The sequence below is a fragment of the Gossypium raimondii genome, chromosome 6 (genome assembly GCF_025698545.1).
Source record: "Gossypium raimondii isolate GPD5lz chromosome 6, ASM2569854v1, whole genome shotgun sequence".
NCBI lineage: Eukaryota > Viridiplantae > Streptophyta > Magnoliopsida > Malvales > Malvaceae > Gossypium > Gossypium raimondii.
Genome location: NC_068570.1, coordinates 56041696 through 56059651, shown reverse-complemented (window position 1 = coordinate 56059651; position 17956 = coordinate 56041696). Strand labels below are relative to the sequence as shown.

The 17956-nt window shown below is 30.0% G+C and overlaps 1 protein-coding gene and 1 long non-coding RNA gene across 2 annotated transcripts; one reads left to right on the top strand and one right to left on the bottom strand.

Annotated features, from left to right (window-relative positions):
- Positions 1–1114: 1114 nt before the first annotated feature.
- LOC128041794 (uncharacterized) lies at positions 1115–3239 on the bottom strand. The gene is made up of 3 exons (XR_008196643.1): positions 3177–3239; positions 2034–2118; positions 1115–1220 (listed from the first exon to the last, which is right to left on the bottom strand). It is a non-coding gene; the product is annotated as an uncharacterized LOC128041794 (long non-coding RNA).
- Positions 3240–8103: 4864 nt separating this feature from the next.
- Positions 8104–10131, top strand: LOC128041775 (uncharacterized). The gene is made up of 2 exons (XM_052632095.1): positions 8104–8359; positions 9080–10131. The coding sequence occupies exons 1-2, from the start codon at positions 8104–8106 to the stop codon at positions 10129–10131; spliced, it is 1308 nt and encodes a 435-aa protein (XP_052488055.1).
- Positions 10132–17956: the final 7825 nt, after the last annotated feature.

The following is a 17956-nucleotide window of genomic DNA, read 5'->3' as shown; positions in this document are numbered from 1 at the left end:
ATTAGTAAAATTTTATTCCGTGTTTTTGGCTTACCGGTTTCCAATTAAATTTTTGTCGTTAATAAAATTAATTAATTAAATTTATGTATTTATGACATGATTAAGTAATCTTAAACCTATAAAGAACTAAAGTAGTTGCCAAATTTGCAAATAAAAAAAGAACAATTTTACTTTAATAAAGAAAGTAAAGTATTAATGTTGTAGAAATGCTTTACTTTGTTTTGATTTTTATAACATATAAACTTTACTTTTAATTTAATTGTCTATTTTTCTAAGAAATTCTTTACTCTTTTGAATTGGTATGTTTTCCGAATAAATTTTTGAGTATATCATATATTTGATGCATTGAAATTTGTTAACTATGATGTAAAAATTAAGGCTAAAGGATCTTTAAAGCCCTAAATTTTTCAAAAGATCAATTAAGCCCTTATACTTTTTTGAATTCAATTGAGCTATTGAACACTAAAATTTCAATTTATTAAATAATTTAACTGTTAAAGTTAACGGTCAATCATTGAAGAGTAACAATAACTATTTTTAAGGTTATTTTCGCCACGTGGCACACGAGGATTATGCCATGCAGTGAAATATGATATTTTATATTAAAATAATATAAAAATAATACAAATATATACAAATTAAAAATATATAAAAGTACAAAAAAACATATTATAAATGAAATAAAATATATAAATTATTTCAAATTACCAAAAAAATTTAATAATTATTAAAATAACAAAAAGTATATGTAAATTACAAAAAATAAAAATTATGAAATTATGAAAAAATATTTAAAAATATAGAAAATTATTAAAATTGTTAATAAAATGTAATACCCCTACCCGTTTCCGTCGCCGAAATAGGATACGAGGCATTACCAGATTTTACTAAATTAATTTTTCTGTTATTACGAGTTTAATTACTATTCATTTATCGAATCATGTCATGACGTCCCTTGGATGGGCCTCCGAAGCCCAAAACATACATCGGGACTAAACTGATATTAAATCGAAGCCATAAGAAATTTTTCACAAAATCTCAAAGTTATACTTACTCTAGCCATACCAACAGCTAAGTTACAAACATTCATTTCTATGTAATATTGATATTTAGTCTATACATGCCATTCTTTCAAAATAAGTCATTTTCAAATACCAAAAGATATGGGTTGATAGTGTGATAAAGCTCCGACTAATCTCCAACCTTTGAGCTCCTGAGCACTACAAAATAGGGAAAAAGAGAACGGGTTAAGCACATTGTGCTTAGTAAGTTCATGCAACAAGAATTATACTTACCATATTATACACCTATCATTTAATAACACAAGCACACATCCAATTCATATAAACATATACCTATCACATACAAACTCAACTTTTGCATTAGTTAAGTAAACATCATATAAATTCATTACAAAGACAAATGATTGATGAGCTCATCAATTCCATATTTTCCATTCCCTTGTTATTTTTCCATATTTATCCCGTTGAATTTCTCGGAATTTCGATGGATTTTCAGAGGTACACTTTAGTGTACAAATCCGGGTCCGTCAATTCATATTCATGTGTGCACATTTCCATTTCAGAGAGCACACTCCCGCGAACCTCATCCTTACAATGGATTACCACCCAGCTAAATCCCTATAATATAAACTCATAGAGTATTGTCGGGATTACCGTCCAAAGCTAAATCCTCAGAACGGCAATTACTCTAATGAGCTTGGATCTGAATTACAGTCAAGCTAAATTCGACCCTAACTCAGATTACCCGTCCGGGCTAAATCCATTTTCCACATATTCTTCGGGAGGGCTATATCAGGATAGGATCACCCGTCCGGGCTAGATCCTTTTTACCGTCAATTCCTTTTCAGAGATCCATCGAATTTTCCTTCCATTCAACCGGGATTTCTTCCCCTTTTTATCAAATATATCAATGTTTCATCAATTTTCATATAATGAATATTCAAATCATATTCACATCAATAACAAACATTTCAGGCATTTAAGAATATAATTCAAGTTACACGAACTTACCTCGACACTTGTTCGTAACAAAAAATCTACTAATCCCGAACTTTTTCTTTTTCTCGATCTTGCTTCGTATTTGAATTTTCCGGATCTAAATAAATAAATTTAATCATTAATCTAATACTTTTCATGTTCATATGTAACATTCTCTATAATTCCATTATTATTTATAGTACATTCAAAGCTGTCTCACTGAGTCACAGTCGCTAAATTATTTATATCTTGAGCTACGGAACTCCAAATTAAGATTCTCTAATTTTCCCCAAAACTAGACTCACATATATTCTTACCATAAAATTTTTAGAATTTTTGGTTTAGCCAATAAGTACAGTTTATTCTTTAAAGTTTCCCCTGTTTCACTGTTTGACAGTTCCGACCCTTCTTCACTAAAAATTAATTATCTCCTAGTACAGAATTTGGATGATGTTTCTGTTTGTTTCTTCCAAAAATAGACTCATTAAGGATTCTAACCATATAAATTATAACTCATAATAATTTTTGTACAATTTTTAATGATTTTCCAAATTCAGAACAGGGGAACCCAAATTCATTCTGACCTTGTCTCACAAAATATATTATATCTCATGATTTACAATTCTATTGCTTACACCATTTCTTTTATAAGAAACTAGACTCAATAAGCTTTAATTTCATATTTTATTCATCCTCTAATTCGATCTCTACCATTTTTGGTGATTTTTCAAAGTTAGAGTACTGCTGCTGTCCAAAACTGTTTTAGTGTATGATGTTAATTACCATTTTTCCCTAAACTTTCAATAAATGATAATTTCATCCCTGCTCAATTAACCTCTCAATTGAGCCGATTTTTCTCAATTAACACTTTATCCCATCACTTTAAACTACTTTATAAGCTTTGGAAATCAGAATTTTAGCATTAGACTTTAATTCTAAACTTTTTCACAATTAAGTCCTACAAACCAATTTCTATTGAAATTACCTAATAAAATCATCTCATAAACAAATTAAAGCTTCAATTTCATCCTATTTCATCATAAACTTCTAGCACATATTCATAGCAACTTTCAAATTCATTCATAAAATCAAAAACTAATGAATTTAGTAATAGGACCTAGTTGTAAAAGTCTTAGAAACACAAAAATTACAAGAAAAAGGCAAGGATTAACTCACTTGGTGCAGAAATTATGAAAAACCAGCTTGAAGAAACCCTTAGGACATTTTTTGGCTGATGAGAATGCAGAAAAATAAAGAGAATTCTAGATATTCCACTTTAGTCCTAACTTTTAAAGTATATTTTGTAATATTCCAATTTTACCCTTAATTCTTCAATTCTCCTGATTTTTCTCAGCGTATGCCGCCCAAAATATCTCCTTTTGGGGTTATTTGCAATTTATGTCCCTCTTCATTTAACAATTGAGCTATTTAATCCTTCTAGTAACTTTTACACCTTTTCAATTTAGTCTTTTTCACTTAATTGACTACCCAAACATTAAAATTTTCTAACAAAATTTTAATACCATATTACTAACACTTCATAAATATTTATAAAAATATTTTTGACTCGATTTTACGAGATCGAGGTCTCGATACCTTGTTTTTACCCAATTTCTTCAATAATTTCTTTTTCTAACTAACCACTAAATTTGTAAAATTCTTCTATCTATATCTTCATACGATTTTCCTATCATATGAATATTCATGCAAAAATATTAAAATAAATTTCTCTTTAAATCGGATTTGTGGTTACTGAAACTACTATTCCGATAACCTTGAATTTGGGCCATTACATAAAATATAAAAATATTATAAAAAGCATAAAATTGTTAATAAAATATTTAAAATAATTAAGTTAGTATCATAAATAATGACACAATTTTTACTATTTTTCAAGCTTGTTTTATTGTTCATATTCTATGTTTGTGATTGTCTCTCTCAATAATATTGTCTATGGGAAAATTATAGCGAACAGATTTAGAGGAAATAAAAAATATATTGATTTTATAACTTACTAGATTCATATTTGGAGTGGAATAAACAAAATTGAAATTTGAAGCAGTTTCATAATTAAAGATTACAAAATTATCTCTTTAAATTTCATTGCTTACTCTTTAATATATTAAAATGTATTTAAGTCTTGAACAATAAGCCATGCTTCCTTTTAGTTTCCAAAACAAACATTCTTTGTGCTTACAATGAATCAAAGCACAATACTTTAATTTGCGACTTTCCCATATTGTAACACCCCCTAACCCCGAACCATCGCCGAAACAGGGTTATGAGGCATTACCGGACATATCAGACAGTTTACAAAAATTCTTAAATAACTAACAATCATATTGAAATAAAATCATAAATTCATATGTTTGTTTACCAATTGACTTCATCTCTCTCTTTTTTTTTTTTTTATAAATTTTATAAAAATTTCGGCAGCATTTCTGCTTATTTTTACATAGAACCACCTGCAATTAAAACCATATCTTTTCCAAATATAACCAAATCAACCAATTCATTCCACATTCACATTTTCTATTCTAATTACTTCTAATCAAACTCAATCAACATAATATCAATTTAAAATTTAACAAGGTAATAAATAAATCAAAATAGATAAACTTCTTTCATAATAATTCATAAACTTTTAATACTAACATTTTTTTTTACCATTTATATTAAAACATAACAACCTTTATACACATCCTATGTACATGCCACATTATCAAAAGAAATATACATCACCAAAATTATGCTGAAGTCGGGATTGATCTGGATGCTGAACCGGGACCTTTGACTCCTATCGACTGCGCACGGAAACAACCGTACGCTGAGTATTTTATACTCAGTGGTATTACCATAATTCAAATTATAACAATAATAAACATGTAATGCATAATTCGTATATACAATTTAAATTCAATATTTCAACAATAGCAATTCATCAACCAATATCGTATATCCACAATTTGAGTTTGAACAAATCATGAACCTTAGGTTCATTTCTCAATCTCATTTCACATTTCAATTCACAATTCAACTTTTTTTTTTTCATATCATTTCAATAGCTCGTTGACCAACTCGTTCGGTTTATCATTTCATTATTTACCCTATTAACAAAACTCGGACTTTGGCGGATACACGGATCCAACCAAACACACCAGAATGGCACCCAGTGCCTCATCGGATAGTTCAAGCAATAGTTACACCGAGGTCTCATCGGCAAAGCCAAGAAAGTTGGTACCAGTACCTCATCGAATCTATCCGAAGAAATATAGTGACACCAGTGTCTCATCGACTCGAGGTCAAGTATCCCTGAACTCTTCCAATCCTATGGCATGCCAACTATATCCGACTCAGCCCGACTAGTTAATAGGGTATTTAAATCACATATATTCTCAATTCAATCACAATTTCTCACACTTTCAATTCAATCATTTTTCCACCTTTCAATCAATAATTATTTCACAAATTCACACACTTTCACAACTCAATACATTTCCATACAATTTAATACCATTCACAATTCGATTTAAATTCATTTCCCGCTTTCAATCAACAAACAATTCAAATATTAATTCATATCAACTATTCAATTTAATTCCCACTCATAATAATAATAATAATAATAATAATAATAATAATAATAATAATAATATCAATACTAATATTAATACTTACCTCACATTTCATTTACTAGACACATATAAATTAAAATTTAGCATTTAATAATAAATAACTTGAATTATAGTAATACAAACCCGAATTTACTCGATTATTCCTCAATAACCTTCTCCTTTCCTTTGTGTGCCGATGCTTGAGTTCCTTGTTAGCTATGAAAATAATAATAATTTACACCATTAATTACAACATAAATTAATAATAATAAAATTTCTATCTAATTTAGACTTTGATTCCAATTTAATCCTAACTAAATTTATCTACTTTTCTAATTTAATTCACACTCTATTTCTATTCAAATTTCTTCTAAACTAAATTTTATCTACAAAATTTTCAGCATTTTCACTAATTTCGAATTTTCCCCAATTTAATCCCTAAAATTCAAAACTTGTAGCTTACTTCACAATTTAATCCTTGTATCAACTCTAACTAGAAACTCTATCAAATAAATCCTCAATTCCATCATTTATTCAACATAAACCCTAATTTAAAGCTTTTGTAACTTAATCCCAACTATGTAAAACTTACAACTTAGTTTACAAATCATTCTTTTATCTATTCTAACTAGAAATTCTATCAACTAAACCCCTAATTTAACAACTTGTTCAAAATGAATCATGTTCAAAACCTATGAACTTCCATAACCTCCACTTAACTTCAACAAAACTTTGTTTTAAAGCTTCTAAAACATCAAAATGAAGAGAAAAGGGCTAAATTTAGCTTACCAATTAACTTGAAGCTTTAAAATATCAATTTCCCTTTTATTTTCTTTCCTTTTTCTTCCCCTGTTTTCGTCTCTTTCTCTGTTTCTTTTCTAGCTATTCTGTTTCTTTTCTTCTTTGTTTCATTGTTTCTTTTACTTTATTTCTTTTATTTTAACTAATAATATTAATAATAATATATTTAAAAAATCTTTACTTATTATTTAAGCATATATTTATTTTTATTACAAGTGTACCTATATAATTATTACTATTACACTTGTCTTAATCTTTACCATACATTTGTCATCTATTTAATTTATATAATATAAAATAATATAATATAATATAATATAATATATATTATATAATAAAATAATATATATAAAACATAAAAATCTCAGATTATTTTCCATCTTTGCCGCCTAAACTTTAGCTATTGGCTTATTTACCTATTTAGTCCCTCTTATTTTATTTTAATCTATAATTAAACTTTCACTTCTATTGTAATTTAATCCTTTTTACTAATTACTCTTAATTAGGCTAAATTCACCTATCTAAAACATAATTAAACACACAACTAGTCTAATAAATATTTCTAATAATTATTTTCAGACTCAGCTTACTAAGACGGAGGCCCGATATTATATTTTTCCGATGCCCGTGAATTTTGGGTCATTACACATATACTTTACTTTCTACAATTTACTCTAATATTATTGATATGATATACTTAAACTACTAACTATAATTCTATACTAAAAAAATATTTTTTGATTTGAATGATTCGATTTACATTTTAAAAAATTGTTTTAATTTTTAACTTACTAGATTTATATATTAATCATATTTGGATAACTAATAGATAATTAATAGTTTGGATTCAAATAGTAATATTTAGATTTAATTCATTAATAACCAAATTATGAAATTTTATATTTGAATTTTATTACAAAATTGCATATATGTGATCTTATTATCATCTTTATCCAATATATATACTCGTATTTATTAGAATCATATGTGATCTATTTGGCTAATAAGTCCATTAAAAATAATAAAATATACAACTATAAATCACTAACTCTAATGGGAAATTTAAACTCATTATTAGAAAGAAATTGTACTACCTTAACAATGTGTCTAGGACTGACTCGTACAAACAATAAACAAGTAAATTTGGAGAAGACGAACACAAATATTTAAAGTACTAGATCTGTGAACTCCCCTGCTACTCTCTCGTGGTTCACCTTGCATTCAATCATTCGGTGGAACCTATTCGAGTCACAGATAGGTGACCCGGGTTTTATCTAGAACTCGGGTTGATGATCACCAATGTATAGCACATTCTATTATTGTTCTTATTAATTTAAGAGTTATAGAATAATAATTTTAAGTATGGTTAATATTGGATCAATAAATATGGTTTTGAGTGTTTATATGAAAGAGAAGATAGTTGGCATCTTTTTTATTACCAACTCCATTTTACATATCTCATATTCTTTCTACTTTCAATTAACCATACCATAACGCTTTATTAAATATGAATTGCAATGGCTTCAGGTTGATGTTTCAAACCATCTACACCATTCTTTTCTTTATTTACTTGCTACGACTTTGTAGCCAACTCTTTTTCACTCATTAACCTTCATCCTCTGCCTTTCATTCATTGCTATCATCTCCTTCATCTTTTTCATTTCTCACAACCACACTAATTAATCGAGATGAAGAACGAGAATGAAAGTGCGAGTCACGACAAGTCGGTGCCACAGATTACCCATCCTTTTCATCGACAACATCCCTTGGTGTTAGTGGCAGAGCACAATGAAGGTCTCAAAGCCCACTGCGATGGATGTGGGGAACTGCTTTCAGCTCCATGCTTCACTTGTATTCATTGCAATTATCACCTTCACAAGCAATGTGCAGAGGCACCCCTTGAGATTCCTGATCACCCTCTCCATCCCAAACACTCAAACGCAGGTCTTTTGCTTTGACAAGGGCCATTCCATTATGGTGGTAGGGTATATGGTTGTGTATTATGCAAGGAAGAACGTAACATATTTTTTTATGAATGTCTTAGTTGTTTGTTTTCCATTGAAATCAAATGTGCTTAATTATCTTCTTCATTTAAGTTTAGCCAACCGTCCAAACATGACATCCACAGACATCCATTGACCTTCATAGAAAGTCCCATGGCCATAGATGTATTCAAAAGATTCAGCTACTCCTGGTGTCATGAACCATTGACAAATTTTGTTTCTTTTTGTTTTGAGTGTCGAACAATATTATTTATCCTTCATAAGAAATGTCTTGATGAGTTACCTACTAAAATTAATCACCCTTCGTATCACATACACCCTATTTTTCTTAACCGTAGTGATAGTGATTGTTTTTGCAACCTGTGCCAAAAGCGTCATTCTGGACCTTTTTATGGTTGTACTCTTTGCCCTTTCAACATCAATATTGGATGTGCTCTTCCAATGTCCATTGTTGAAGGTAAAAGCCACCATCAACACCCATTCACATTATTTCGAAGACGAGGTTCATTCATTTGTGATGCATGTGGCACTAAGGGAAATTTTATTTCTTATATATGTTCCACATGCAACGTCATGGTCCATAAGAAATGCACTTCACTCCCACGTATTATCAAATTTTCTCGACATAATCACTGCATTTTTCACAAATATTTTCTTGAAGATCTTACAAGGCAAGATTGCACGATTTGTTTCAATGAAGTAAAACTAGATCGTGGGAGTTACTCTTGTAAGAAGCCAGCTTGCAATTACGTTGTCCATGTGAATTGTGTCTTAGAGGATCATGAGTTGTACAAGGTAATTAAGGAAGAAAAGCAATGTGAGGAGCTTGAAGAAAAATCTATGCAGTCTTCCATCATTCGTGTTATTGAGGTGAATGAAGCTGGGGAAGCTTCAAAGATTGAACATTTGAGTCATCAACATTGCTTGGTGTTAGCAGACAAGATGGACGAGGAAATTGATAGAAAATGTGATGGGTGCATGCTACCTATCTCAAATATTTTCTATTATTGTTCAGAATGCCCCTTTTTTCTTCATAAAACCTGTGCTGAATTGCCAAGAATCAAGCAACATTGGTTTCGTCAAAGCAATGCCACCCTCAAATTCTACAGCTTCGAGGTATGTTTATTTTGCGATCGATATTGTAGTGGTTTCTTCTACAAATTTGGAGGACGTAGGAAGATGTGCTTAAGGTGTGCTAAAGTTGCTGATATTATTGAATGTGAAGGACACCAACACTTTCTCTTTTTTGATTTCAAATACAGGGAGAAATGTAATGGTTGTGGCAATAGACGTTGGCCTGGTGCATTCAGATGTGGAAAGTGCAGATTTGCTTTGGATTTTGGATGCTTAACATTACCACATTCAGCTCTTTACAAAATTGATGAACACAAGATAAAGCTTACTTATCGTGATGATAAGGAGCAAAGTTATTGTGATATTTGTGAGCAAGATAGAGATCCAAGCCTTTGGTATTATTCTTATTCACTCTGTGATACTTCTGCTCATATCGAATGTGTTCTTGGACAATTTCCATTTCTAAAGGATGGGGTCACATTTCCTTCTCGTTATCACAATCATCATCATGATCTTAAATTTTTTAGGAAGGTCGAGGGCTACCCTGAATGCTCTTATTGTGGTAAGCTTTGCCAAGAAGAAATTCTCAAGTGTGAAAAATCTACATGCAACTATATTGTCCACTACAAACGCTGTTGAGGTGACTAAGCCTAAAGCTTTGTGGTAAGTACTCTAAATGATTAAAAAATTATTTTTCAATCATCAATGTTGTTGATTGCTATTATTTCATGATTTTGTTTTCATTATCAACATCAGTTCTAATTGTGTTCATGGTTGTAGATGTGATTTATTCAAATGAAAAGCACCAACGGATTTATTTGATCAAAGGAGTTCACAAAGGATTTGGCATTTCATTCCTACTTCTTCGATGAAAGGATGCTCGAATTCTAAGTGTGATTTGGTTTCATTGTTACTTTGTTATGATTTGATTTCAATATTACTTCGGGATTCATCTATGATTTGTTTGGGTTTGTAAGATTTGAATTATTTCTTATTTAAATTATCTTAATTAATTTAATTATTCTCAACAATATTGATTTATTCGGAATGGACTTCCTACTTTTCAGCTTGGGTTGTAATGTAGAGTTGTAATGTTTTGGGATAAATTTATCATTTAATAAAAAAACATGAATGGTAAGGAGTTTATTACATTCCGTGATCAATCGTCTATCATTTTAGAGAATACTCATGACAAGATGATTAATCACTTTGTTGTTACGCTCATGATGTATATCTTAATTTCTTTAAATAATTTTAACAAATATGAAAATTTCTGATTTTTATTAAAATAATTAGTTTCTCAAAACATAAAGTACATTCTATTATTTTTGTATTAATCAATAATGATTTTAAGTATGGCTAATATTGGATTAATAAATATGGTTTTGAATGTTTTATAAAACTTATAAAGTAGTTAGTATTTTCTTAGAAATTTTGAAATGAATTTTGGACTATTTGAAACTTAAATATCTTAAATAATTAAATTATAATTATAAATAATGATAATTTTTAATTATTTTTAAAGTTCTTTTATTGTGCATGTTCAAGATTCGTGATTAAATTGAATTGAAATTTTTTATATATATTATTTTTTATAAATTTTTAATCATTTATTTAATGAAACTAAATGAATTAGTCGAATTAATCGGATCAAGAATTGGTGGTTTGATCAGTTGGATCATTAGTCCGATTTTGCAAACTTTAGTGGCATAATAGGCTAGACTTTTTCAAAATTTATTCTTTGTATTGTGACATCTATCTCGCCCTCTAAATTAAAATTTTAATAATAAATTTAATATTTTTATTTAGATTTATTTATATAAATATTTTTTAAGTTTTTTTATAATAGTAAAATGTATTAAATCTTTCAAAATTATGCGTAAAAATATTTTTTATAAAATGCTCAAATAAAAGTTATTAAGTTTTAATTCTTTGATATCTTTTCAAGTAGTATTTGATTTAATTATCATTTACTCTTTCAACATTTATTGGACAATTTAGAAAATAATTTTTATATGAATAATCAAAAGTTTAATCTTAATTTCATTATGTAATTTTATTAAAATATTTTAAAAATTATATATAATAATAGAAATAGAGAATGATAGAAAATCAGTGAATGCGCCCATTTCTAAATTATATATGAAATATTTAATGGCCAGGATTATTTCACCTAATTATAGTAATTAGAATAATTAAATTGAAAAAGAAATTAGAGTGACTAAAACAGGATAAATTTTATTTTAAAGTGACTATTTTATGTTGTTTAGATTTTGATTCACATTTAAAATTGTTTTACAAAAAAAAACTGAACAATGGAATGCAAACAAAAAGTCATACAAGAATTGTTTTAACAAAAACCTTTTGAATAATTAAGTGACTTAAATAAAAACTTTAAAATAATTCAATTATCATTTTATAATTTTTAAAGTTGAAAGATCTAAACTCACTAAAATTTTAATAAATTTCAACCTACTTTCCCTAAAAATGATTTATATATAATAATAGAAAATCATGGGTAATTTCTATACCATTTATTATCAAATGATTAAATTATCCTCTAGACACAAACTCTCATGGTCAATAATTTTAGAATTGGATCAAATCAATCACTAGTTCTTGATTTCATCAAATCTATCAATACAATTCATATATATATATATATATATATGAAAAGCATGTATGGGGAAATGCATACAATAAAATCATATAAGAATACAATGCCAACTATAGTCCAAATTAGGTGTGATTCTTGACTATATTAAGGTTTACTACCAATTATTTTGGCATTTTCTTATTTTTTATTTCAACCCCACATCCCTGTTTGAATATATAATACAATAAAAATAAATAAATCAATAAATTTTAAGTATGAGAACAAAAACTTGAATAGCACCATTTATTTTAATACTGTTAGTCAGGTTCTCTCATTTTGATCTGTTGTCTACTCATATCCGACGATCGTAAAACTACTCATATTCGAACATAAATATAAGAATACAATTCATATATCTTAGGAACACGATGAATGGAACATATTCATATCTAACATATCAAGTATTCGACACTCACTCCCTAATACAAAGCAACTAACATTTAACATAGGATTACACAGAGAGAGTTGCATGATTACACAAAGATAAGCAAAGATCTCACAAGTCTCCAATGAAAGGATACGATAATCCGACGACTCTCTAGATACATGAAAATCTACTTGCTCTCAGAATACAAATGCTTAAAGCTACTAGCTATCCCTCTAAATCACATCCTTACTAAACTGAGAATATAACCTCGCCAAGCATAACTCCATTTGGAAGATAACTATTGTCACCGGTTCCAACATCAAATAGCCCAGATTCTCATGTTGCCAGCTTTCAACTCTGCATGTTAAACAATGCCGGAATTCGACTCGTTCGCCTCTTCCATTTGGCTAAGCTTTTCTCCTACTAGCATCAAACCTCAAAAGCACATTTTTCTACTTATTCCATGTTAACATCTTTATTGTTCAGACAAACTAATTCCAGGATTGAAACTAATCGATTGGGGTTACTAAGGAAACTGAGTCCTCGGTCTTCCCCTTCCCCTTTTCTTGACAGGATACGAAGGAGCCGGTTTTTGTCCTTGATTAACATGTGTACCCATCGGTGACACATTTTGGCCATTGGAAGTTTCAGCTGTAAATGGCCGAACCGGGGCAGGAGTTGGATTGATATCATTTTGGGTAGGGTTAGGATTTGGGTTTGATCCACTAAATGGGAAAAATGGGGAAAACCCAGACGGGAAAGGTTCGTTAGGAGGCACACAAACAAACGGAGGACCCTCGGATGGCTCCGGGAATATAGGAACCAAGGTACGGACTGGTTTTACATCCAAAACTTCAGATTTATTGATTGAATTTGGATGAATGGTGTTTCCACCCATCACTCCTTCCATTTCAAACGAAAATCAAGTCTTCCAACCACAAAATTTATGCACTAACCCTAAAGCCCCAATGTGAACCAAAATTACAGCAATATTAGTCCCTTGAACCTTTTTCTTCAAAACCATGAAAAACCCATATAAATGTCCTCCATCTTGACTTGTTTATGCACTAAACAAAGCTCCTATGTGAACCAAAATTACACAAAGATCAGCACTTTGAACTCAAAATTGTCTCCCCTTTTTTCTCTTCAAAACCAGTAAAAACCCACTTCAGTTCTTCACCTGTTTATGAACTAACCCACAAAAATTACAGAAAGATAAGCCCTTTGAACCACAAATTTTCCCTATTCTCGTCAAAACCAGGAAATACCCACTTCATTTTGAGCGGGCTCGCGTTTCACTCTTAAGTCTCTTGCAGAACACAAGATCTCCCTTTTGTGAACACCTTGAGTCTTCAGTGAACATCTTGAGTTTATGCGAACTAGAGCAACAATCCTCACTCAGTTCGTGGAAGCTAAATAATTTAAATGAATATAAATACTAAAATTAATTATATTAAATGTAGAGTTATAATATTTTTGGATAAATTTATCATTCAATAAAAAACATGAATGTGGTAGGGAGTTGATTACGTTCCATAATCAATCGCCTATCACTTTAGAGAATACTCGTGACAAGATGATTAATCACTGTTGTGACGTTCATGATGAATATCTTAATTTCTTTAAATAATTTTAACAAAATATGAAAATTTCTATTTTTTTTAAAATAATTAGTTTTTCAAACATAAAGCTACATTCTATTACTTTTCTTATTAATCTGAATAATGATTTTAAGTATGGTTAATATTAGATTAATAAATATGGTTTTAAATGTTTTATAAAAGTAGTTAAGTATTTTCTTAGAAATTTTGAAATGAATTTTGGACTATTTTGAAACTTAAATATCTTAAATAATTAAATTATAATTATAAATAATGATAATTTTTATTTATTTTTAAGTTTTTTATTATGCATGTTCAGGATTTGTGATTAGATTGAATTGAAATTTTATATATATATTTATATATATATATTGTTTTTATTATAAATTTTAATCATTTATTTAATCAAATCAAATAAATTGATCGAATTGATTGAATCAAAATTAGTGATTTTATAACTATTTAAGTTTTGAAGAATAAGTCCTTTTAATTAGCAAAAGTAACATTCTTGGTGCTTACAATTAAGCAAAGCACAATACTTTAATTTTTAATTAATCATTCATATGAAAGAGAGGATCATACTTTTGTATTAAAATGTGAAATTTAATTGCTTGGGTGTTCCAATGGAAATAAATACCAATGTTTTCTTTAATTACTTGCAAGGAGTTTGTACACCATTTATGTTGGGTAAACTGTTTTCAATCATTCCTCAAATTAAAATTATTCTTTCTTTTATTCATCTTCTACTTGTTATTCATTTCTATCATCTCCTTCATATTTTTCATTTCTCACGAACACACAAATTAATGGAGATGAAGAACGAGGAGAGTGTGAGTGAGAATCAGAATAAGAGTGAAAGTGTGAGCAAGAATAAGTATGAGAGTGAGAATGAGATTGAGGATGAGGATGAGAGTGTGAGTGAGAGTGAGAGTGAGAGTGAGTGTAAGATTGAGAATGAGAAGGAGAGTGTAAGCAAAAATAAGAATGAGAGTGTGAGCGAGAATGAGAATGAGAGACACGACAAGTCGGTGCAACAAATTCATCATCCTTTTCATCTGCAACATCCCTTGGTGTTAGTGGCAGAGCAAAGCAATGAAGGTGTCAAAGCTTACTGCGATGGATGTGGGGAACTGCTTTCAACTCTATGCTTCACTTGTATTCATTGCAATTATCACCTTCACAAGCAATGTGTAGAGAGGTACCCTTTCAAATTTCTGATCACCCTCTCCATCTCCAGCACCCAAGCTCAAGTTGTTTTATTTAAAAAGTTTTTAGGCTTTTTCTTAGACAAAGGCCAGATGAGATGGCATATGGTTGTGCATTAAGGAAGGAAAAACGTAACATGTTTGTTTACGAATGTAAGACATGTTGTTTTTACCTTGACATCAAATGTGCTGAATTATTTTCTCATATAAGTTTAGCAAACTGTTCCCACGTTACATCCACAATCATGCATTAACCTTCATAAAAAGTCCCATTGCCATAGATGCTCTCAAAAGATTCAACTGCTCCTGGTGTCATGAACCTTTGACAAATGCTATATCTTTTTGTTCTGAGTGTCCATTTTTTATCCTTCATAAGAAATGTCTTGATGAGTTACCTACAAAAATTAATCACCCTTCCTATCATGTGCACCCTATTTTTCTTAACCGTAGTGATAGTGGTTGTTTTTGCAACCTATGCTAAAAGCAACATTCTGGACCTTTTTATGGTTGTACTCTTTGCCATTTTAACATCAATATTGGATGTACTCTTCCAATGTCCATTGTTGAAGGTAAAAGTTGCCATCAACACCCATTCACATTATTTTGAAGACGAGGTTCATTCATTTGTGATGCATGTGGCACTGAGGGAAATTCTATTTCTTATATATGTTTCACATGCAACGTCATGGTCCATAAGAAATGCACTTCACTTCCACGTATTATCAAATTTTCTCAATATGATCACTGCATTTTTCACAAATATTTTCTTGAAGATCTTACAAGGCAAGATTGCAAGATTTGTTTCAATGAAGTGAAACTAGATTGTCGGAATTACTCTTGTGGGAAGCCAGGTTGCAATTACATTGTCCATGTCAATTGTGTCTTAGAGGATGATCATTTGCACAAGGTAATTGAGGAAGAAAAGCACTGTGAGGAGCTTTACAAAAAATCTATGCAGTCTTCCATCATTCGTGTTATTGAGGTGAATGAAGCTAGGGAAGCTACAAAGATTGAACATTTCAGTCATCAACATTGCTTGGTGTTAGTAGACAAGATGGAGGAGGAAATTGATAGAAAATGTAATGGGTGCATGCTATCTATCTCACCTCTCTTCTATTATTGTTCAGAATGTCCCTTTTTTCTTCATAAAACTTGTGTCGAATTGCCAAGAATAAAGCAACATTGGTTTCGTCAAAGCAGTGCCATCCTCAATTTTAAAGGCTTCCTGGAATGTAACTTTTGCTGTCGACCTTGTAGTGGTTTTTTCTACAATATTGGAGAATATTTGCGCATGTACTTAATGTGTGCTAAAATTGTTGATATCATTGAATGAGAAGGACACCAACACTTTCTCTTTTTTGATTTCAAAAGCAAGGAGAAATGTAATGGTTGTGGCATCAGGTGTTGGCGTGGTGCATTCAGATTTGGAAAGTGCAGATTTGTTTTGGATTTTGCATGCTTAGCATTACCACATTCAGCCCTTCACAAAATTGATGAACATATGCTAAACCTTACTTATGATGATGATAAAGAGCAAAGTTATTGTGATGTTTGTGAACAAGAAAGAGATCCAACCCATTGGTATTATTCTTGTTCAATTTGTGATATTTCTGCTCATCCTAAATGTGTTCTTAGACAATTTTCATTTCTCAAGGATGGGATCACATGGGCTTATGCTGATCACTCGCATACTTATCATCTTAAATTTTTTAGAAAGGCTGAGGGCTATTCTGAATGCTCTCGTTGTGGTAAGCTTTGCCAAAAAGAAATTCTCAAGTGTGAAGAGTCTACATGCAACTATATTATCCATTGCAAATGCCGGGATTACCAAGTCTAAAGCTTTGTGGTAAGTACTTTGAATAATTAAAGAGTTTTTTTAAATCATCAATGTTGTTATTTCATGATTTTATTTTCACTATTAACATAAGTTCTAATTGTCTTCATGGTTGTGGATATGTTTTGCTCAAATGGAAAGCACCAAAAGATTTATCTGGTCAAAGGAGTTCGCAAGGATTTGGCATTGCATTCCGACTTCTACGATAAAAGAAAGCTCAAATTCTAAGTGTGATTTGATTTCAATATTACTTTGCTTAATATTTATTTGGGTTTGTACGGTTTGATTCCAATATTAGTTTGGGATTAATCTATAATTTGTTTGAGTTTGTAAGATTTGAATTCATTATTACTTTGTGATTTGCTGAATTGAAATTATGAAAATAAACTGTTATTAATTTGAATTATTTATTATTTAAATTATTTCAGCAATGTTAATTAATTTAATTATTCTCTAACATTATTGATTTGCACTATATATTGAAGGTTTTGGAAGCTACCAATTACCCTCTATGCTAGATGCGTTTCTGCTACATTTGTTTAATGTAGATCAAGTTACAAACCTTCAACTCAGGACCACGCAATTCTGATTCATTTAACAGTAGAGTATTTTGAACAGCATCAACTTCAACAAATTCAACATCGACAAATACTTTAGGTTGACCAAACTTCTGTCAAAATTGATACTTGGTCTCGGTTCCACACGATTGGAATGGCTGCTGAACTTCCTCAGGTGTACATGCATAGTCTACCACTCTACCTGATATTACAAAGATATATAAAGAAATGCAGAGTAAGAGAG

What these genes read in the sequence shown, in the direction of transcription:
- LOC128041775 (XM_052632095.1), top strand. Translation starts at nt 8,104, where the DNA reads ATGAAGAACGAGAATGAAAGTGCGAGTCACGACAAGTCGGTGCCACAG. An exon ending in TCCCAAACACTCAAACGCAG is followed by an intron (nt 8,360 to 9,079) that starts GTCTTTTGCTTT and finishes ATTTTCTTGAAG; the next exon opens with ATCTTACAAGGCAAGATTGC.